This window comes from Corvus kubaryi, unplaced genomic scaffold (genome assembly GCF_017639235.1).
Source record: "Corvus kubaryi isolate FWS band 111438036 unplaced genomic scaffold, C.kubaryi_AGA036_p1.0 121, whole genome shotgun sequence".
Classification (NCBI taxonomy): domain Eukaryota; kingdom Metazoa; phylum Chordata; class Aves; order Passeriformes; family Corvidae; genus Corvus; species Corvus kubaryi.
In genome coordinates, this window is record NW_024580656.1 from 665,625 (window position 1) to 687,312 (window position 21,688).

General features: G+C 55.1%; 3 protein-coding genes across 11 annotated transcripts in view; all 3 read left to right on the plus strand.

Moving 5' to 3' along the window:
- MIER2 (MIER family member 2) overlaps window positions 1-14,836 on the plus strand; it is a 15,358-nt gene extending 522 nt beyond the window's left edge. Inside the window, exons 1-13 of one of the 9 annotated variants that reach the window (XM_042035648.1) lie at window positions 238-3,347; window positions 3,918-4,005; window positions 4,539-4,687; window positions 5,379-5,504; window positions 6,155-6,278; window positions 6,931-7,040; window positions 7,629-7,698; window positions 8,482-8,648; window positions 9,083-9,164; window positions 9,258-9,352; window positions 10,134-10,261; window positions 11,295-11,431; window positions 12,086-14,836. In XM_042035648.1, the coding sequence (XP_041891582.1) occupies window positions 4,547-4,687; window positions 5,379-5,504; window positions 6,155-6,278; window positions 6,931-7,040; window positions 7,629-7,698; window positions 8,482-8,648; window positions 9,083-9,164; window positions 9,258-9,352; window positions 10,134-10,261; window positions 11,295-11,431; window positions 12,086-12,561 (1,656 nt within the window). In that variant the 5' untranslated portion in view covers window positions 238-3,347; window positions 3,918-4,005; window positions 4,539-4,546 and the 3' untranslated portion in view covers window positions 12,562-14,836. Of the gene's footprint in view, window positions 1-237; window positions 3,348-3,830; window positions 4,006-4,538; window positions 4,688-5,378; window positions 5,505-6,154; window positions 6,279-6,930; window positions 7,041-7,628; window positions 7,699-8,481; window positions 8,649-9,082; window positions 9,353-10,133; window positions 10,262-11,294; window positions 11,432-12,085 lie in introns of those variants that run through there. The other 8 variants (XM_042035801.1, XR_006017218.1, XM_042035415.1 and 5 more) reach the window with 8 other exon arrangements.
- A 661-nt stretch (window positions 14,837-15,497) lies between these two features.
- Window positions 15,498-17,172, plus strand: LOC121665091 (translation initiation factor IF-2-like). The gene is made up of 3 exons (XM_042029014.1): window positions 15,498-15,879; window positions 16,383-16,443; window positions 16,791-17,172. The coding sequence occupies exons 1-3, from the start codon at window positions 15,498-15,500 to the stop codon at window positions 17,170-17,172; spliced, it is 825 nt and encodes a 274-aa protein (XP_041884948.1).
- On the plus strand, window positions 17,115-21,068 carry PLPP2 (phospholipid phosphatase 2). The gene is made up of 6 exons (XM_042038973.1): window positions 17,115-17,262; window positions 19,019-19,170; window positions 19,505-19,782; window positions 19,967-20,024; window positions 20,136-20,312; window positions 20,408-21,068. Exons 1-6 carry the CDS (start codon window positions 17,211-17,213, stop codon window positions 20,543-20,545), a joined length of 855 nt encoding a protein of 284 aa, XP_041894907.1. The 5' UTR covers window positions 17,115-17,210; the 3' UTR covers window positions 20,546-21,068.
- Window positions 21,069-21,688: the final 620 nt, after the last annotated feature.

The window sequence follows — 21,688 nt, forward strand, 5'->3', positions numbered from 1 at the left end:
GTCGAGGGGCGGGGGGCGGGCCGGGGCCGGGGGGTGCCGGGGCCGGGCAGGGGCCGCCGGCGGGGGCGGGCGGGGGAAGGGGCGCCTGGGCGGGAGCCGGCGGGAGAGCCGGGCGGGCAGCGCCGGCGAGGGGACCCCGCGGCCTGGAGCAGCGGCAGAGGGTCCCGGAGAGGCGCGAGAAGGGGCTTCGGGCCGGGGGCTGCGGGACCGCGGGGTGCAGAGGGCGGGTGCAAAGGCGCGGGGTGGAGCGGACTGGGAGCCCCGGGGCTATGGCCCGGCAGAGCCCGACAGCGGTGTGGGGTCGCTGGAGCCGGGGTCAGGGGTGTGGAACTGTTGGAAGGGGCTCGCAGAGGCTCTCAGGTGAGAGGCGGCCTGAGCAGTGGGAGAGCACGGAGGTCAGGATCCTGGGAATGGCAGAGGGCTGGGGAAGGTGGTGGGAACGGTTGGTTAGGGTGGCCAGGATGGTTCTCAGCACCTTGCCTAGGGGCCAGAAGGTAAAGAGGGCTGGGTGGGGACTCCTCACTGCCTCTCCAATTGCCAAGTCCTGTTTGCCTTGGTGTCTTGTGCTGAAACATTTCTGCTGTCGCTCCATCACACTTTGAGTTGGTGATGCCTTTGCCCATCAAGTCTTGCCATGTCCCTCAAATATCCTTGACCTGTTGTAATGGTTGTTGTGACACATGCACGCTTCATTTCTATGGCATGATCCTCATGGTGACCACAACATGGAACAAGGGTGCTGGGAAGACTTTGAGGTACTCTGTGGCAAGATCTTGGATCCCTGTTGGCTGTGACAGCATCTGTCCAAGGACAGGGCTTCGCTTCCAGGGTATTTCAGCGTTCTGCATGAGGAAGGCACTGCCTGGCCTGTTGGCCCATCCACCACGGTTCAGCCTTTGGTGGAGCACCAAAGCTGGATTCATTTGTGCCAAAGTGTTGTTTGGGCACATTGTTGGGCCAGAGTGCTGCCTTGGCACCCTGCACTGCTGTGGCTCAGAGAGGTCTGTCCAGGGGACATCCAGGAACTGTCATTGTCTCTTGGGTGAGGTTTGGCTGTGGAGCACCTCTGCTGTGACACTGCACGGGTGTGATGGGGCCCTGATCTTCCTGAGCAGTGCAGAAGGTGGTCTTTGTGTTGTGTCATCTGCTCATTCTTCGATCTTTCAGAGGCATAACTTGCACAACAAATCTGTTTCCATCTGTGCTGCTTCCCTCTGGCTACAGCTGGAGTTTGTGGAAAATGGCCCCATGGCCAAGGAGTGTGGACGAGGCAGAGGAAGCAGGAATGCTTCTCGCTGAATCTGAAATATGTGTTAGACTGGCTCAGGAATCTATGTTAGTTAATGAAGAGTAACACTGGAAAGGGAAATTTCTCTTTTTTTCCCCTCACTTTTTTGCAAGAGTGGTTTCAGTCTGGAGGGTTTTCTCAGGGGAGACACAACTGGCCTCACAGTGAGAAACGCCTTTGTCAGGGCAGAAAGCTCAGACTCTGCCTTTGCCCTTGTTTCCTAAATGATGGCTGAGCTTCATTCCATTTGCTCAAATCCTTGAGTCCACACCTAAGGAGGGAGTGCAGGAGTCATCCAGAAATACAAACATGAGAGTGCGTAGTTGACCAACCTCTGTGTAACTTCTGAGAGGAAAGTTACTCTTAAGCCTGAGCAGCAGAAACTAGCAGGAGGAAAGTGGCACTGGGGATGGTAAAGTGAGATCAAAGGAATTTAATCTCCCTTTTTGCCCCCCAAGATTAAATGCCTCATGGGCATAGGAGCCAGTTTCCAACATCACAGTGCACTGTGAGAGTAACTGGAGTTCCCCACTGCTACCTTTGATGGTGATGGAATCCCTCAGCAGCAGGAAGAGCAGTGACACCCTGGCCCACAGCTGTTCTCTGTGTTGCTGGTGCGTGCCATGCTCTTGCATTTCTGCCTCCTGTGTGGTGTTTGGATTTGAAGTGTCAGGCTGCACCTACCTCACCTTCAGACCAAGTAGCTCCACATCCTGTGGCTCTGGCAATCAGTGCAGTCAGCAATATTCTGTCATCAGTTATGTTTCCAAGCCAGACTTGCCTTTCTCTCCTGTTCCTTTGACTCTTGTTTCTGTGGTCTTCTGGATTTGTAAATAATCTGAGGGATTGCTCTGTTACACCTGCGTTTAAATTTATGCAGGGAGTGGGCCATTTGCTTTGTCTATCACCTGTTTCTTGTTTCCTCAGCCCTAGCACAGAGTGCTGGTTATTCCATGGTGACTCCAGCATTCCCACTTGCTCTGGTGCTCCGTTACTGCTTCGGATAATTAAACTCCTGATTAGTTATGGAGTTGTCACCCTGTTGTAGTGGCCAATCCTCTTACTTTCGGCACCTGGCTATTAATAGGAGATCTCATGGCTCCTGAAGTATTCTTGACACCTTTTCAAGCCAGCCCATCCATGTCAACAGCTTCAGCCTTTGTTTTCAGAGGCCTTATTGATCCCCAGGCAAGGAGGAGCCATTGATCTACACATCATTGTCTGAGCCAAGTGAGTTCTGCAGATTGTCCAGGACCCGGAGGGAGTATGGGTAGACCACACCCTTTCCATGAAACCACGGTTGTTTGCTTGGAAGGATTTATCCAAGAGGGTTTTGTACTTGGTCACATTCCAGCAAAACCCAACAGAGGCGCATTGACACTTTCCCGACTTACAGAGCCATTTCCCGGTATGACCATCCTCAAAATGGACTCTGTCCCCTTCTCCTTTCATCATCCTGTCACTTCTCCCTTCTCTTTTTGTGTGCACAGTTGTAGGGCTCTGTCTGGAGCCAGAGTGGTCTCAGTGGGGGTTGTCTTGGGGAATGGTGGACTGGAGGCATCTTCTTCATTGTTCTGGAATTTCCAGTCTCTGTGTTGATAGTTGAAGGCACTAACTCAGAACCCACACTCTGTGGTGGCCTGTTTTTTGGTGAATACTTTGCTTTGTTGTTAGAGGATAGATTTTGATGTGAAGCTATACTGTGTTTTCTTAAATAAGTTGTAAGAGGCCCATACTGGAAACACTGTAAATGTTCCAACTCCCACTGAATAAGTGAGGAGTGATGGTGCACAGCTGAGATTGTTGCTGGCTGAGGATCCTACAGAGATGTCACTGGGGACTGGGGGACTGACACTGGGATTTTCTTCTGCAGTCAGGTGCTCTCAGTCACCCAAAAGCTTTGATTGTTTACCTGTTTGCTCCCTGCCTAGGCTAAACTTGATGAACAGCATTTCCATGCACAGCAGCCGGAGGAGCAGCAGATGTTCTGTCTGGGTTGTTTTCTTCAGCCCATGCTGCTGCCTGAACTTGTGACCGAGCACCAAATGCCACCCTGCAGGTGCCTGTTCTCAGGCTCTGCCTGGCTCAGCCTCTCCCACCTTGCCTGTGCCATTTGTGGTCCTACCAGACTCCTTCTCTGCCTGCTCAGCTGTTTCTCTGCTCATGCCCCTGAGCTCCTGAGTGCAGTGGGGCATCAGGGAGAAGCCAGGGTGTTGTGGCTGGCTGCTCCCTGAAGGGTCAACCCCTAGAAATGCTGCGCTTGGATGCGATATGTGTGTTTAGAATAACAGCTGAAGGTCCAGGTCCTTCTTTTAAGTGAACATGTAAATCATGAAGGTCTGAGGTCTTAAACTGGTGGGGGGATAAGTAGTGAGTAGAGTGCTGGAGGTAAAATAGATGGAATGGAAACACATGGGCTGAGGGGAAGGCGAGGAGGCCAGGAAAAACTGCTCAATACACCCGATGAACTCTTCTGAACAGCACGGTTCCTAACACTGCCCTGTGGGCATTTGGGTAACTTTTGCTTTGAACTTAAATGAGTTGCATTTGGTGGTGGGGTGAAGTGGGTGGAGGGATGTCCTGTTTTTAAGGAGAGCTGTCTCAGCCATGTTCTTCTCTTTTCCTGAAGGCCTCTGTTGGCCGGCAGAGCCCGAGGGTGGTCGCATACCCAGCCCGTGGCCTATGTCCTGGAGAGCCCGCCCTTCAAAGCGCAGCAGGTACCTCAAGGCTCAGATCCCTCTGTTTCTTGGTCTAGTTCCCAGAGGACACAAAGTTACTGTGATCACTTCCCTTCTCCTTGCAACATCTCCTGAGCCTGTTGGTTGATTCCCATGCTGTTTGACAGAGGAGGAAAGGCTTAAAGATGCCAAAGCTCCTACAGGTGTCCATTTGCACATTCTTGAGTAAGGGGTGATTACCGTAAAAATGCCCCCAGGTGAAGGAAAGGCTGCAGTGTGTTCACACAGTTGTGACATCAGCGGATCCAGTGAGGAGAGACACACAAATACTCAGACAACCTTCAGATTCAGCTTCCAGTCAGTTATGGGACTTGAATGTGGATAGAACTGGGGTTTGTGCTGATGAAGTGACTGCTGCCAGTTGTGTTCCCTGTCCCTCTCTGTTCTGCCTAATCTCTTCCTCTGGCTTATCATGTCTGCACACACACAAGAAGGGATCATCCCTGGCTTTGTTGCATCTCAGGATTTGATCCGTGGTGGTGCTAGTATCCAACTTCTTCTGATCCCTGCAGTTGTATCAATGGGCTCAGCTGATCATCGACTGAACCTGGCAGAGATCCTTTCCCAGAACTACGGTGTGAGGGAAGAAAGGGAGGAAGATGATACTCAGGAGAAGCAGAAATCTTTAGAAGAGCTGGAGAAGAGTTTCAGTGCCTCTCAGGTAAAGGCAGCAGGGGAGGGGAAGTGAAATTACCTGCTGGAGTTGCTTGTGTGCTGTGTGAAGCCCTGACTTGAGCTGGGTTCAGGTCACCCAACGATGAGTCAAGTTTGCATTTGGATTGGAAGGAATGGTTTTGAGAACAGATGACAGCAGTGAATTTTGGAGCCTTCCTCTGCCAAGTAGCCCCTCTGGCAGATGATCTTGGCTCTCCTTGCTGAAGAATCACCAGCTTTTGGGGGTGATGGCCAGTGTTTCACAAAGATGAGCCAACGTGGTGCTGCTGTGGGTGGTCCCACAGAGACCTCAGTGGAACACAAACTGCTCTTGGTGACAGAGAGTGTCTCTTCAGGCCAGGCACTAGACTGATACAGGGATTTGTTCCTCCCCTTCCTCTACTTAAATACAGTAGTGCTTTCTGGCATTTTTCACCTCTTTGAAATCTAGAACAAAAGATAAATGTATTTTAATAATGCCCTAGACTATATTGCTTTGGGCTGAAAGTTCCTGGCTTTTCCATACCTTTGAGAGGGACAGGATACAGTGGGTCCCAACAGTGTCACCTGAGGCTGCTCAGAGCCCCCAGAGGAGCAGAGCTGCCCTGACTGCCTCTGCCTGTCCGTGTTCCTGCAGCTGGTGTGGTGCTCTTGTGGTTGTTCTCTTCCTGATGCAGCTTTGTCCTCCTCTTGCTCAGAGCAGTGAAATGCCATTTGAGGAGCTGCTCGCACTGTATGGCTATGAGGCATCTGATCCCATCTCGGAGCAGGACAGTGAGAGCAATGACATCACTCCCAACCTCCCTGATATGACTCTGGATAAGGTGAGAGCAGCTCTCTGCCTGGGTGTCTGCACAGGCTGTCGAGGTTACCCCCGTTTCAGAGGGGTTTGATCGATGCCAAGGGAAGGTACCTGCCTAGCTCTGGTGTCCCAGTGAGGAACACCAGGTGTAGAAACATGAGTGTGAAGTGTTCAGAGGAGAAGGGAGAAAGGATATCTGTTTCAAAATGTAAAAACTCTGCATGGAACTTTGGTTACAAGTATTTGCACGTCGATGGGGGTGTGTGAAGAGCCAGGGAAAGTTTGTATCTTCCCAGCTGAAGCCGGGGCTCCTCCTGTTCTAGCAAAATTCTGTAGAAAGTGGGGGGTTTTGGGGGGTTGGGGTTTTCCTCTTTCAGGATCTTTGAGTTACTTGCTGTGAGTGGAGCTCTACAGAAAGGGCCGCTTGCTCATACTCTCTGGCTTCCATAGGAAGCCACTCATGACACTTGTTAAAGTGCTTCTAGGGAAAATAGTCTGGGTGTGGTGGGAGTGTGAGAGAGAGAATCTGTCTTTGGACAAGCTGTGGGAGGGTGAAGAGATCTGTGGATGCGGCCGCTGTTGACCAGAAATGCTTTTACTCTAGGCCTCACTCCCCCTCATATATTTTTTTTAATTTAAAAATATTTTTCACTTTCTTGTTGTTGTTAAAAGGAACAAATAGCGAAGGATTTGCTTTCAGGGGAAGAAGAGGAGGAGACACAATCTTCAGCTGACGATCTGACTCCATCCGTCACGTCCCACGATGCATCGGACTTATTCCCAAACCAGCCTGGCTGTATGTGTCACTAGTTCCTAAGTAGTTGCTGTTCACTTTTACATATGATGTGCAGGGGAGGGTGAGAATGGCTTTCTTAATTTTGTCAGTCTCCTGACATCAAATTTTCCACTTTTCCTCCTGGGGACTGTCTGCGTGGCAGAGGCATTACCGGGCTTTGGGTAGGACAGGACAGAGCGTTGATGAGCAGTGGGATGAGGGAAGAATTGTCTTGAGCTGTAGCTCAGAATACTGAGAAAGTGGGAATTGTTTTGCTGCCTGCTGTAATTGCAAGTCTGAAAGATAAGTACCTCATCTGACATCGCTACAAGTGAATAAATTCAGTAGTAGTAGTGGAGAGATGTATTGTGGCAGTTCCTAAATACTGAAATATGTGGGAAGCTGAAGCACGTGACAAGGACTCTGCATGAAGTGATGTTATTGCTCCTGCTGTCTTGTAAAATTAAGGAGGCTGAGCTCCCCAGGTTGGCCATCCATGTGGCAAGTGTGCAAATTCTGTTATTTCAAGTGAGAAAATTAAAATACAGGTAAGCTGTCCCTTGTAGACCATGCTGTAAGGGACCTTAGGACAGAAAATGAAGGGAAGAAGAGGGAGCATAAAGGAATAATAAAAAAAAATTCATAACTACAGATCTTTTCCTTTCCCACAAAGCAAACAACTTCCTTGCTGATGAAGACAAAGAGCCATGTTCATCTCCATGTGCTTCCTCCATGGCAGAGGATTCAGAGGTGGATTCCATCCCATCCAATGAGTGTAAGAAGGTAAATGACCTGACTGCACTGGGAAGGGGGACTCCTGAGTTGAAAGCATGACACCAAAGCACTATGATATCTCCCCAGCTGGCTTCTTGATGCCTTGCATTTTGTGGGTGGCAGTGGCAGATGTGGGTTACAAGAGGTGTTTTTAATACAATCTCGAAATTATCTTCTGCTTCAGATACGGGAAGTCTGTTGTGCCTTGGTAAATTAAATCTTCAACCCTACAAAGGTGAAATGCAGCAGGATTTACTGAGGGGGAACCATCTTTCTAAAGAGAGGAGCAGGCTTCCAAATTCATCCTGGCTGTGAAGGCTGCAGGAGAAACCTCTGCATTGCTTTATCTCCAGCCTTAGCTTTTTGCCATAGATCTTTTACATTAAAACTGTATAAATGCTGAGGGTCCCCACAGTATCATCTGGTTCGTAGTAAACCTTCTTCAAATAGTCAGGGTTCACTAGCAATAGTAGTGACAGAGGGGGCTACCAGTAAATAAATCAGCCTTGTAGTGGTGTAGTCCCTAAATCATGAAGTACAGCCTGCGTGGAGCATTTCCCATTTCAATCTTCTCACCTCTCTGTCGTGGGATTTCAGGAGATCATGGTTGGACCTCAGTACCAGGCCACTGTTCCCATCCTCCGCTTAAACAGGCACAGGCAAAAAGGTAAGGCAGCCTCTTCTTTGTGCCTAGTTTGGGTGTAGGGCTGCTGGCAGGGGGATTTGATGAGCTCTGGATCACCAGTCCTGCTCTGTGTCTCCAGGAGGCTTGGCAGCTTTCAGTGACATCCAGATGTACTGACTTAGATGAGCCTGATTTAATCGGGCTGGGAACACAGGTACAGAACTGGTGAAGCTCAGGGAGAACTGGGTTGGTGTGACAGGTTTGCAGGAGGGGGTCTCAGCTGTAGCCAAAGAGAAGGAATACCCATCTGGGGATGCTCTGATTTATTCTCTCTGACATCTTCCTTAAGTAGTGAGTTAGTGGCATTCAGTGCTCCCTGGAGATTATCTGTTTCTGATTTTGGGATGTCTGCAGAGTAGACAGAGGTGCCTTGATTTGCAGATTGTGTCCAATAATGAGTGCAGTATGAGTGCCAGCTTGTTGAGCTTCTGGACAAGAAAGCTAAAAGGGTCTTTAGTTGCCAGGATTAATTAATCAAAGCGGTAATCTTTGAGAATGTGATGACAAAAACTTTGTCAGCCAACCTTTCTGAAACAATGGAAACAAGCTGAGCCTGTGCCAAGGGCCCTAAAAGAGATATAAAGAGCTTATCTGCCTCCAAAATCAGGAGGGAAAATGCAGTGCCTTGAGAGATGGTTGTCATCTCTACTGCCGGGTTGGAGTACCAAGCAAAGATTTCCTCCTTCCTCTGTCTTCCCCATGCATGTCCATGCAGACCACTTCTCAAAAAGCAGCAGAATTCTCTGTTTGATTATCTTATTTCAGTGCTTTTTCTGTTAGCCTATGAGAATGAAGATCAGCTGCTTTGGGACCCGAACATCCTCCCTGAGAGGGAGGTGGAAGAGTTCCTGTACCGCGCTGTGAAGCGGCAGTGGGACGAGCTGTCCGGCAGCAGCCTGCCAGAGGGAGAGGTGGTCAAGGACAATGAGCAGGTGAGCTTAGGGACTCCTGCAGCCCACACAGACCCAGGTGGTGCTGGCCCAACAGTGCCACGTTCCTTGCAGAGGTCAGAATGAGGTCAAACTCCAGTGATCCTCATGGATAAGTGAGGGTGTGTGCCCAGCTGCGGTCACCCTCTCTGTTGGGAAGACTGGAAAAGTCAGCAGATCAACCATTTCAGAGCAGCTGTGTATTCCTCCGATCTAGCCAGGTTAGATTCTGGTGGAACTACATTTGTCCAGTCCCAGGGTTTGTAATCCAGTCCCTTAAAAAGGGGGATAATCTCTGCTGGTGGTCAAGCTGGGATTAGCAGCAAGTTGGCTCCTGGGAAATAGAAGTTTTACGAGACAAACGTGAGTCATGAGCAGGCTGGTTTGTGGTGTGTTGCTCAGGTACGTGCTGTGAGTGATTTCCTTCTGTTTCACAGGCTTTGTATGAGCTGGTGAAATGCAACTTCAATGCAGAAGAGGCACTGCGGAGGTTACGGTTCAACGTGAAGGTTATCAGAGGTGAGGACTCCCCTTATTTCGGTTCATCAGGGCACATGGAACTCTTTCAAGATTCTGCACATCTCCTCCAACTCCTCTTTCTTTCTGCTACAGATGAGATTTGTGCCTGGAGCGAGGAAGAATGTAGAAATTTTGAACATGGCTTTAGAGTCCATGGGAAAAACTTTCACCTTATCCAAGCAAACAAGGTAAGGCTGCTCCCCCCAGGTCAGGAGCAGGGGAAGGAGGCAGTGACTGGGCACCAGAGATGTGCTTTGGGCCTCGGCTGACGCAGGGAGTTCAGGATGGCCGAGTTCCAATCCCAGGCTTTGTGTTGACTCATGCCAGCAGGTGATGGGCTGTTCACTGCCCTGCTCTGCCTTATTTTCCAGGTGGGAGAAGTCACAAACACCACTGACCTGCATGAGTGATGTCAGTTAATTACTGATTAGCCCTTTCTGGAGTCTCAAAAGTTCTTTCCAAACTCTCAGCCCTTGCAGTACTTCTGTGAATGAGTGAGTTGAGCATGTGGATGTTTCGTAAAGTCCCCTGGGGTCCTCTAGAATGGCAGGTGCTGTTGTAGGGAGAGCTGGGCCCCGGGACATGCTGCTGTGCTGGGAGTTGGCAGAACCAGAGAGTCCAGTTCTACCACTGGTTAATTGTAGGCATGTTGACGCTGGCCAGTGACAATGGATGCAGGTTTGCTCTCTCTGCTAAGTGTGCTGCTGCTGGAAGCGCAGGAAAGTCCTGCACGAGTGTGTGTGACCCACACGGGTCTGTGACAACAGCTGTGTGCTGTGGGGAGTTCTTTCTCTGGCCACCTCGGAAACCTCAGTACGTGCTTCTGTTCTGCAGCAATGTGTCCATAGCCATGTAAATCACTGTAATGCACTTTAATTTTCTGTGCTGGTTAAATGGGAAAATAGCTCCTTGCTCCAGGAGATGCACCTGGATGGGGGTGGCTGTCCTGACTGGGGTGTTTCTCCTCAGGTCCGCACCCGGTCGGTGGGCGAGTGCGTGGAGTATTACTACATGTGGAAAAAATCAGAGCGCTATGACTACTTCACTCAGCAGACTCGTCTAGGAAGGAAGAAGTACGTCCTCCACCCTGGAGCCACGTGCGTGGAATATTCTCACACTAAAATTAGTAATATTAACCTCCCAGTGAAGATTCCTGCTGCAAAGCACCTCCGCTTAACAGACTGCGCTTTCTTCTCCAGAAGGTTTCTCGAGTGGGAGGATGGAGGGATGCACGGGGTGTTCTCAGAGCACAAACACAAAGTTGGCGTGGGGAGGGAAGATAAAAGAACTGTTTGCTTGGATGTGGGCTTTCTTGTCCTTTTCTGTGTGTTGAAAATAGTTTTTGTTTCAGACAAACGCATCCACAAAACACTGGGGACAGGGATTCAGAGCTGATTTTGGTGAAAGAACTCAGTTTGATGAGGTTTTGGGAACGGAGCTTTTTAAATTCAAAAATGCACTTATTTTTGGTGGTTTGGAACCTGAATTAATTTCCTTATGAGGCAAATTCTTCCCTTTGAAATGTATGCTAATTACAGAAGGTACTTTTCAAAATACACCCTTTCAAAAAGGTTGAAACAGAAATCTCTTAATAGGTCAGAATGAAATATTGAAACTGAATCAATTAAAAACATCAGATGAAGGCTTAGATTTTGATTTTTTTTTTTTTTAACTTCTGATGCAAGACAGGAAAATACCTGAAATCTTAAATCTTCCCAGGGTGGGAAAATGTGTTCTGTCACTTGCTCTTTGCTGGCACACTAAGGACCCACCGCAGTCATTCCATGAAGCTGGGTGTTCCCTGGGCATTTGACCATGTATTTATTTCCCTTTGGAATGGGTTGGGGCTCACAGAACTGGGGGCAGAGCTGAGCTCTTTAGGAAGCTGGAGAGCCCATTTGGGTTTATCATGGGCTGGTCTCGGCCACACTGTATTACCTGAGGTCACCTCCTCAGGGCAGAGTCTAAACCAGGCTCTGCAGAGCAAGGAGGGGTGGACATTCATTCTGGTGATGTCTCTACAGTCCCATTGCTTTATTTGTTGATGGGTTTTAATCCCAGTCACCTTTTCTCCTGCCTGCATCTCTCTGCTTAGCAGGTAGTGGCAATGCTCTTTATCTCTCTCCACAGGGATTTCACCGACAATGACCTGGATGGGGTTGAAGTGGAAAACACGAATCGTTCTCGGAGCTCCCCACCAATTCCCTCTGCAGCTGGCTGCCTGGATGCTCACTTTGGTCAAGATCAGATAGCAATTGAGAGCACAGGTAATTCCTTTTTGTCCGTCTGCTGTGGGGTTTTGGTGTGAGCAGAAGAGTCTTGTCTGTCTCTGCATTGATCAGAGGTGACTATAAAAGGGTTGTTCCTGTGTTGGGCTTGGAGGGGTGGCCTAGGTCATTCCCAAAACAAAAGGATTATGCGCTGGGCACCTGAGTGAGCTGCTTCCAAAGCACTGACATAGGCAGCTCCTCCAGAGGCTGGGTTAAGGCCCCAGAAATCAGGTGCAAGCTGCTTTCACACAGAGCTGGCTGTGAGAAGATTCGCAGGGAGCCCAGCATGGGTCCATTCCCTCACTGTCCTACTGCAGATGAAGGCTTTGTGCAGGCAGCTCCCAGGAGTTGTTGGCACAAGGGGATAGGATTTAGGGTTTGGCTTATCTTGCAGTGTGCCTGGGAGGTTTCCTTTAATTTCCATAGAAACACTGATGGCCTCCCATCTGCTGTCGGCATCTTGCCTTTCCTCGGTACGCGCTGGCGGGGATCTTGGTTGCTGTAATAAAGAAACACTTGTGCCGTCAAACAAACGCTGTTGGGACTAGGTGGGACTGACCTGGGTGTTTGGGCATTGTGGACTCACTGTGGCTTTCTGTCCCTTGCTGTGTCCCCCTCTCTCTTCCCCCCTGGCTGTGCCCACCTGAGCAGAGCCCCTGAGTGTGGAGAGCACGGCCTGCAGCCTGGGCAGCATCAGCGAGTCGGGGCAGGGCTACGAGTGCAGCACTCCCTCAGAGACAAACTGCTCCTTTGACCCCACGGAGGAGACGTCCTCGGGCGCTGTCCCTGCGCCCTGCCCACGCCACGCTGTCACCCCCTCTGAGCCGGAGCTCTTCGCTTTGCCACCCGCGGGACCAGGACTGGCAGAGAAGCAGGAGTCGTTGCAGAACTCTGGTGAAACAATAACCATGGACTTCACTCTCCCTGCAGACATTAACGAGGGGTTGCCTTTAATTGCTGGCCCTGTGGATTCGGACAGAGACCGTGAGGCAGTGGTGGCCCCTGCGCAAGTGTCCTTATCGGTCACAGATTTCGGTCTCATTGGCATCGGAGATGTAAATACTTTCCTGACTGCTCATCAGGCTTGCCCAGCACCTGTGGCTCGGTCAGAGCCTCTGTCACAGTGAGAGTCTCCAGTCACAAATTTGTCACAGACCCAGCAAGGACTTTGACCTGACTGAGTGAAATTCTGGAACTTGCGCTGTCCTGTAGGGACAGTTTGGAGCTGTTGGTCGGAATCTGTCTTTCCATCCTCCTTGATCCAAGGCTACAGTGAAACCAAACACCTTTCTGCTCCAGTGTATCCTGACACAATTGTGCAAAGTGGTGGCTGGCTTTCCTGAGTGGGGAGGTCCATCACCCCCCTCCTACGCTGACCATGTGTCACCCCAGGTGATGCCAGTCTGCTCAGAGAGTCCCTGCCTCGGGACAGGGGACGTGTCCCTTGGCCCCAGCGGGACAGTCTGAGGGCAGAGGTGCTTTGAGAAGAGGGATGTATCACCATCATGGTGAGGGTGCAGTCTGGGGGTCCGAGAGCTTGGGAGGGCTGCAGGGCAGTTTCCTGCAGAGACGGGCACGGCGATGCCAAGGGAGGCTGACGAGTCTTGGCCCTTCTCCCATGGGCAGCGTGTTGCAGTAGGAGCCGCTCACCCCGTCCTTCTCCCATCAGCCATGGGTCATAACAGGCGGGCACACAGCTGCTGCCACCTCCAGCAGCCACGTGTTCCCGACTCTCCACCAGCTACAGGTGGGACGTGGCCTGGCCCAGCCCTTGGGCAGAAGCGTCGGGTCTTGGAAAGGAATGCTGCGTGGTGCAGCAGCGTCGTGTGCACTCGAGTCCTTCTCACCTTCCCATGCAGTGCTGGGCCAGGGAGAACTTCTGTGGGGAGTAACAGGAGTTTCTAGACCCACAGAGTGATGCTGGCCCAGAGCTGTGGCGCTGCTGCTTCTGCTGCTGGCAGAGGATGACCTGATCTTCACTGAGCCGCTATGCGAGTGGATAAAATGCAGGTGAAAACATCTCTTAACTTCCCAGTTTGTTCCAACAATTTGTCAGCAGAGGGAGGAGGTTGCTTAGCTCCTAGGATGCCTGGGATAGCACAGTCCCAGGCAGGGGAGCACAGTATCCCTGGGCATTCCTGCTCCACACCATCCCTGGGCATCCCTGCCCCTCCCTGTGTCACAAAACAGGCTGTTTTGAGAGGGAGGTGTGTCTTTTCTGCCCTGTCCAGGGAGGTGCCAGGTGCTGTGCAGAGCCACGGGGGCCTGTCCTTGGGTGTGCTGGAGTCCAAAGCTGCTTCACTTCCCAGGTGTGTTCCAGGTCTGGGATTGGCCACTGGCTCAACGTGTTCTCATTCCCCTTTTTCCATGCAGGTAATGCTCTCCATTCCCCTGCTGGGCAAGGTTCTGGTACAGACAGTCCTTTCCTACAGCTGTGTTCTGCAGTTGGGAAGGGGCTTGGGTTGAGGGTTTTTGCTTGTTTTGGTAGGGGCCTTGGGGCTGTCGTTGTGCACTTGGCTCTGCTGCCAGTGGATCTGGCAGGTACCTAAACCAAAGAGCCTGCATCCTCCTTTTACGTGGCCCTGGGAAGTTGTGCTCAGCCCTGCAGCAGGAGCACGGAGACAGCATCAAACAGCCCCATGGGATGTCAGGATTAGACCTTGTCTCATCTCCTAAGCCCCAGAGCTGGTTTGTGTGCTTTAACAGGGGTTTGCTTCAGTCCCCAGCACTCTGCTGGGAGATGCTGAGCCCCAGGCACCTGCAGCTGCCTTCACCTGGTGTGGCTTTGTCAGCCAGATGTGGTGGGCAGAGGCCTCCCCCTGCAGCTGCTCCCAGCTGCTGGGAACAGAAAGCAAACACGAGTGCCCACTCCGTAGTGGAACTGCCCAGGCTGTGATTCCCAGGAAGCTCCTTGGCTGAAGGGAGGAGGCAGGGTGAGAGCACAGGCAGCCCTCCCAGGGAGGGCCAGGCCTTGGCATCTCCTCCATCGGCTGAGAACATTCTTAGTTTTCCTGAAACCATTTTTTCTTTTGGTTTATTTCAAGCCCTAGTGAAAGGAAAGGGGAGCTGGCTGAGGCAGAAATCTCTTTATGTCCTTCAGTGTTGTTTACAGATTTGCATGGGGTCTTTCAACATGAGTGCGGCGCTTTTTCAACATAACTTTGAGGGAGAGGGGTGAAAAAGGCTGGGACAGGGAGGGGGAGTCACTGGGGGAGGAGGTTTGGTTCTTTGTTTTTTTTTGTTGGGGTTTTCTTTTTCCTTCTTACAAAGCACATTCACTTTGAGCCGCTCCCGATGCTGGACTCTTTTCTCCCTTGCCCCCCAGCCCTACACTGTGAAGTGACACTGCCTTGAAGACCCCTCGCCGTTATTTATTTAATTAAAAACCTAATTTGAAAGTGAGCCAGAAGTCTGTCTTCTTTTTGGAGGCCAAGATACAACAGTCCAGTGTATAATGATGGCAGAAGCAAGAATAGGGGTTCCTGCCTCTGCTGTCTAATCCTCTCCTGCTCTCCACGAGTGCTCTCCTCCAAACGGGGTGGGATTCCCTGTGCCAGGGAGGCCATCCCAGCCTAGGAGGAGGCCCAGAGTTCTCTCTTCCGGTGCTGCAGGTGGAGGGAGCCATTTATTCCTCTTACAGCTGCCCCAAGTCCTCTAAAACTCTGGTAGCCTGTGGCAGGTCTGGGGCGGTGGAAGGCAGGGGTGCATCCAAACTTCAACCAGAAGAAGCTCCTGGGGGCAAGAGGAATGTTCCTGCTGCAACTGCTTTGTGTTTCCCTACCACGAAGCCTCTCTGTTCCGTCACAAACTCCTTAAATTCTTGTCTCCTGCTTGTCCCCAGCTCTGGCTGCCTGCCCGGGCCCTTGGGGGCTCCAGCTGTGCAGCCCCCCAGCTCTGCCCCGCAGAGGTGGGTACGAGGGTGGGCACAGCCCGGGGAAGGAGGGACGCAAGCGCGTTCCCCACTTCCTTCGAGGCCCCGAGGAGCAGCGGGAAGCGCGGATCTACTTGAAGCCTTCGGATGGGACGGCGCTCCCTCCCTCGTCGCATCCTTTGACATGAAACGATGGTTTCGGCCCTGTGTGACCCTAGCGCTGTTTCCGAGGCGGTGAGAGCAGCAGAACCGAATCCCCCGGGCTCTGCAGCACCCCGGGGGAGGGTCCAGGATGGACGCCGCAGCCCCCCGGGCTCCGGGGGTGGGTCCGGGTCGGGCTCCGCCGCCCCCCAGCCCCGGCTGCAGCTGCGGCGCTCGGACGGCAGAGGGCGACACAGCCCCGCGCCCGGGACCCGCCCGCGCCCCCCGGGACCCGCGCCCGGACCCACCGGACCCAGCCCGGGCTCGCCGCGTTCCGCCCGCGACACCTCCGGGCTGGGCCGGGCCCGGACGGCACCGCCCGGCATCCTCGGGCCCGCGCGGGGCAAAGTCCTGCGGCGGCCGCGCTGCTGCCGTGAGGCGCTTCCCCCTGCGCGCTCCAGCGGAGCCCCACGCTGCCACATCTGTGTCCCCACGGTGGCCCACACCCAGGACTGCTGGGGGCTGTGATGAGGAGGGGCGATTTATCAGCGGTGAGAGAGATCGTGTTAATCTTCACATCCCCTCCGGGACACAGTCTGGGCATCCCCCCAGCTCTCCTGCCTCGAGCGTCTCATCTGTTTGGTTGGGGTCTCTGCAGGCGGCATGTGTGGGGCAAATCCTGCCCCAGCGGTGTGCCAGGGCCGCCATGGCACTGGAGGGCAGGAGGAAGCTGCACTGGGGCGCATCAGGGCAGGGGAAAGCTGGCCCATGGTTCTGTCCCTCTCCTGAAACTCCAGGGCAGCCCGAGAGCGTTTCCAGCTCTCTTGGCTTCCCACAAGCAGCCTTGACATTCTCCGCAGGCCACTCGCGCTGCACTTCAGCCACCCGCAGTTATCAGCCATGGGTGGTTTCTCTGTTATTTGTTTCCTTCCCCAGACATCCGGCATGGCGCAAACAGCCGGGATGCGACTGTCCCTGCTCCCACCAGGGAATTGCTGTGGGACCCGTGCTCCAACCTTTGCTCCTGTCCCCATTCTGGGTTTCAGCATGTCCCCAAACCCAGCAGGAAGCACCGTGAGCCTGTTCTGCTCCCAGGACGTCTGAGGCTCAGGAAATACAGCCCAGTGTCTCAGCGGGTAAATCAGCTCCTGTCTCACCCTGTGTGTTCACACCGGTGTCTGCTGCATCCACAGGATCCTGGGCGTCCCTCCTTCCCCTCAGAAACGCATCTCACCACAGAGACAGCCCCACCACTGCTCTGCACGAGCCCCCAGCAGAGCAGCAAGCACGTTTCAGAGACTGAATTTTCCTTTTTTCCCTTTTTTTTTTTTTCTCGGGACATAGTCCCGAGACGCGTGGAACTCAGGCGGCTCCCAAAGTGGCCTCGCTCCCTTTCTTCTCCCCCTTCCCCTTGGCGCAGCGACTGGAGGGAGCCGAGCCGAGGCGGGGAGAGCGGCCAGGCGGGGTGGGCATCGGGAGGCTCGGGAGGGCCGGAGACGAGGACGCCGGAGCTGGGCCCGAGGAAGCGGCGGGGGGCGAGCGGGGTCTGGGTCCAGAGAGGTTCGTGCCCCGCCGCGCCCCACACCTGCCCCGGCCCTGCCACCCCCGCCCCGCCCCGCTCCGGCCCGGCCCGGCCCTGGGCGGGGGCACCGGCTGCCGCTCCGCCCCGCCCCGCCCGCCCGGACTTTACCTCCCGGCCGGGCCCGCGCCGTTCCGGGCCATGTGAGCCGCGGGGCCGGGCCGCGGGGCCGCACCGGCTGCGGGATGGAGCGCAGGAAGGTCTTCGTGGCGCTCGACGTGCTCTGCCTGGCGGTCGGTGAGGGCTCGGTACCGGCGCCCCCGCCGCGGGCGGCTCCGGAGCGTCTCCGCGTCCCTCCGGTGCCCTCGGTGGGGCCGCGCCCTGGGCTGGGGCCAGGTCCGCGGGAGGTACCGTGGGCCCGCGATCCCGCCGCGCGTCTGCCCGCTCTGGCCCGTGGCCGGTGCCGCCGGGCCGGGGGCAGCGTGGGAGGCACCTGCCCGGCCGCCGTCCCGGGGCTCCGGGCCTCCGCCGAGAGCCACCGGCGGTGGGGGCAGGCGGGCGCAGGCTCCTGCCCCAGCCCTACGGGGCTCCGTCGGGCGTCCCGGTTCTCGGGGCCGTTCCCTGTTCCGGGAACAGTCCCGTGGAGGGGCGGGGGCCCGGTCCGTCGGCGGGAGGGTCCCTCGGCTCGGGCGGCACCGGGACGCTTCCTCCGCCGCCGCCGCCGCCCTGGCCGCCTGCCCGCCGCCGAGCCCGGCGCTCCGCGGGCGGACAGAGCGGGGCCGGGGGCTCCGCAGCTCCGAGCGAGTGGGTTCGGGGCACCCCTTCTAGGACCCCCTCGCCCACCCCCCCGGTGCGGGTAAATGTTTCTAAAACTGCCGCAAGGAAGTAACGAATTAAGACGGACTAAAAATAAAGGCCCCGATCGGGATCGCGGCTGGAGCTTCCCTGGCTGCGGGGCGGGGGGGGCCGGGTCCCGGTGCAGCTCGGACCGCGTTTCCCTCCTGTGGGCCGGTGCTTTATATTTTTAGGGGAGCTTTTTTTGGAGGATGAAATTATCCAGAAAGAAAATTGGTGTCTAATTTGAGCTGAAAATGGACGTCTGAGGTGTGCGGGGAGGAGGCGGAGGGACTGGGACCGGTTCCCTGCCCCCGGCAGCGCGGCGGGGGTGGCGGGGCAGCCCCCGGTGCTTCATCGCCGCACTCCCTCCCGCTCGCTCGGTGAGCGCAGGAGGCGGCGGGACCCCCGGGGCGGGGAGGCGGGGACGGGCGGGGACAAAGGTGCGGGCTCCCGGGAGACGGAGGAACAAGGGGAGGCGGAAACCGCCGGGAAAGGCGGAACTGGGAGAGGAGCCCAAGCGAAGGTGGCCTCCGGGGAGGGGGGGCCGCTTCCCTGGGGAGCGTCCTGGGACTCGTTCGTGGCTGTTCCTGAGCAGGGATGGAGCAGGGGCAGGGGGCCTCATGCCAGCGGCGGGCTGGCACGGCTGCTGTGCGGCGCAGAGACCCCCAAACCCCTCTGGATCTCGGGGCCGGTTCTGTCCCGGGGGAGCTCGCAGCATCTCCCGGCACTGGCTCTCCTGGAGCTGCTGTGAGGGCTCTGCTGGCACCATCTGGGGGCCCTTCCCTGCCCTACAACAGGTTTGCAAGATGCCTGTGCTCATTAAGTTTATGAGCTCTGTCTTCCTAGGCCGAAAGACTGGGCAGTGTGAGGAGAGGGCACAAGATTTGGCCCTGCCACTGTTGTGCCTGGGGAGGAGTGGGGCAGCCGTAGGGGCTCTGTGGGTGCCCGTTTGTGGCTGTCTCATGTGGTATCTGGGTGCTGCAGGCATCTGTGAGCTCTGATAGGGCCCTATCGCTGTCAGGGCAGTGCACTGGTGGGTTCAAGTCCTCCTGCCCTGGGTACAGGTGGCTCAGGACTTCATCGCTGGAGGGGATCCCTCCCTGGCATCGGGGAGCAGAGACTTAGGGACGAGAGATGGGGACACGGTGTGATGCTGTGTGCAGGTGTGGAGCCTGCTGGCTGCTGTCTCCAGTCCTCACCTCTCTCTGCCTTGCAGCATCTCTGCCCTTCATCATCCTGACTCTGGTGAACTCCCCATACAAGCGAGGCTTCTACTGCAACGATGACTCCATCCGCTACCCCTACAAGGCAGACACCATCACCCACGGCCTCATGGCTGGGGTCACCATCAGCTGCACTGTTATCATTGTAAGGAACTGCCGCCTCCTTTCCTTCAGGGCAGAGTCATGCTGACATGTTGTATCTGGAAGCTGGGGCCCAGCACAGCCACCTCCAGAGCCCTGGAAGGGCAACAACATCCTCAGCTTGAGCCCCACTCTGCTTGGGGTCAGGAGCTCTCACCAGAGTAGTGAGACCCACGCCCCATGGGGCTGGTTCCCTGCAGGGAGGGGGAGAGGGCCTGTGAGCTCCTGTGGCAGGTGGATGCCAGGGGCTCCTCTGCCACAGTGCCAGAGCATCCTGCACCCCTGGGGAGCTGCTCAGTAGCCCCTGACCCTCAGCTTTTCCCCCCTGGTCTCTGCAGATCTCATCGGGGGAGGCATACCTGGTCTACACCGAACGCCTCTACTCCAAGTCAGAGTTCAACAATTACCTGGCTGCCCTCTACAAGGTGGTTGGGACCTTTCTCTTTGGAGGCGCCATCAGCCAGTCCTTGACTGACCTGGCCAAATATATGATCGGCCGTCTCCGGCCAAACTTCCTGGCTGTCTGCAATCCTGACTGGTCCAAGGTGAACTGCTCCATCTATGTGCAGCTGGAGAATGTCTGCCAGGGAGAGAGCAGGAACATCACCGAGTCCAGGTGAGCCATGGTGCCACAGGATGTGCCTCTCCCACCTGCCCAGCAGTGCTGGGCTCACAGTGGCAGCCCCAGATGGGTATTGAGGCTCTCCTGTTGCAGGGCAGAGCCTGTGGTGTGGTTAGGGGTCTTGTGGGGACCAGCTGGGAGCTCGCTCATGGCTTGACCCATCCCTTTTGCCACACAGACTGTCCTTCTACTCGGGACACTCTTCCTTTGGAATGTACTGCATGATGTTCCTGGCGGTAAGTGCCGTGCCGCAGGAAGCCCCTGCAGGTCCCATGCCCCAAGCACCCCGTCACTGGGCTGGCTGGTGAGCCCTTCCCTGAGTGATTTCTCCCTTCCTTGCTGCCCAGCTCTACGTGCAGGCCCGGCTGGTGGGGAAGTGGGCCCGGTTGCTGCGTCCCACCATCCAGTTCTTCCTCATCGCCTTCGCCATCTACGTGGGCTACACCAGGGTGTCCGACTACAAGCACCACTGGAGTGACGTGCTGGTGGGGCTGCTGCAGGGGGCTCTCATTGCTGTCCTCATTGTGAGTGTCCCCTGTGCAGCCTGGTGCTCGGCTGGGCTCCTGCTTGGCCTTGACAGAAGGGTCCCCAAATCCTCTTTCCCATTGCTCTTTTCCAGGTCCACTACGTCTCTGACTTCTTCAAGCACCGTCCCCCGCGGCAGTGTGAGGAGAAGGACCCGGAGCGCAAGCCCAGCCTGCCCCTCACCCTGAGCGACCCCGACCACAATCACTACAGCTACCGGGGTGCCCCGTGAACCCGGATTGCAGGCCTGCCCCTTGCCGTGCTCCTGGCTCCGGGGACAGGGACGCTGGCTCTGTATTAACTGTTGGCTCCACGACTCTGGTGCCTCTGGCTGTCACAAGTGGGACAGCCCTGCCTGTTCCCACTCCCACAGTGCCACGGCACCTGGCTCCCTGTGCCTGTGGTGCTGCCGTGCTTGCCAGTACCTGGTGATGCCAGCACCCTGCCCGTGGGAAGGGGATGTCCTCACCCCCGTGCATCTGTGTCACACCCCAAGGCTGCTGTCCCAGCCCTCTGTGTGGAGGAAGGGAGGGAGGGGAGGGTGGCTTATGGGGGTGGATTTATTGGGCTGGCAAAGCACACTGAGTGAAGAGCAAACTCCTTGGGAAGTCTGAGATTGCCTGGGCAGAGTGTGTGTTGTCCCTGTCAAATTATCCAGCCTTACAAGTACAAATCCTCACAGGCGCAGAGGGAGGGGGACAGCTGCTGGGCTAGCTATACTTTTTTGGAAAGGATTAAAGCAATCCAGAGCTCTTCTCTGCTCCATTGATTACCTTTAAGAGCAGTCCTGCCTGCCAGCAGCTGCTGTGAGCAAAGGGTGCCTGGGCAGGCTTTTCTCTGGCAGTGCCCGATTCCACAGTGCTGGGAGCCACAGCTGTTTGCCCCCCGCCTGCTTCACGCCTGGCTTGGGCAAGGGGATGCTCCAGTGTTTGTCCCTCCTGCAGCTTCAGCTGATGCTTTAGGGTGTGTGGGGGGGGTAGGGAGACATTTACTGTGGTAAAGGAAAATAAATGGGGATGTGGAGCTGTCCAAATGTCCTGGGAAGGTGGGGGGAATCGGTACAGAGCAGTCCCATCACTGACATGCAGCTGCTTCCAGCACTGGAGTGCTGTGGGTCTCTTTTTAAAATACATGCATTTTCATTATGATGTTGTTTTTAAATTAGATCATCCTTAAAGAATGTTTGTGTCAGGGCTGTTCTCTTATTTCATGGATGCTCCTGGCCTTGGAGTGGATGGGCTTAAGTGTTTGGGGTTTCCTTTTCCTGGGGAAAGGTGTCTGAAGCCCCTCATCAGCTGTAGGCAGGTGCTGTCAGGGCTGCTAAGCCATTCTCCCAGTTGCACTGGGAAAGCTGGGCATGCCCAGGGCTGCTGGG

Excerpts from the sequence above, each read along its gene's own strand:
- LOC121665091 (XM_042029014.1), top strand. The coding sequence starts at position 15,498 with ATGGTTTCGGCCCTGTGTGACCCTAGCGCTGTTTCCGAGGCGGTGAGA. Across the intron at positions 15,880-16,382 it reads GCGGCGGCCGCGCTGCTGCC|ACATCCGGCATGGCGCAAAC; the intron begins GTGAGGCGCTTC and ends TTCCTTCCCCAG. Across the intron at positions 16,444-16,790 it reads GCTCCCACCAGGGAATTGCT|TCCCGAGACGCGTGGAACTC; the intron begins GTGGGACCCGTG and ends CTCGGGACATAG.
- PLPP2 (XM_042038973.1), top strand. The coding sequence starts at position 17,211 with ATGGAGCGCAGGAAGGTCTTCGTGGCGCTCGACGTGCTCTGCCTGGCG. Across the intron at positions 17,263-19,018 it reads CGTGCTCTGCCTGGCGGTCG|CATCTCTGCCCTTCATCATC; the intron begins GTGAGGGCTCGG and ends TCTGCCTTGCAG. Across the intron at positions 19,783-19,966 it reads AGGAACATCACCGAGTCCAG|ACTGTCCTTCTACTCGGGAC; the intron begins GTGAGCCATGGT and ends TTTGCCACACAG.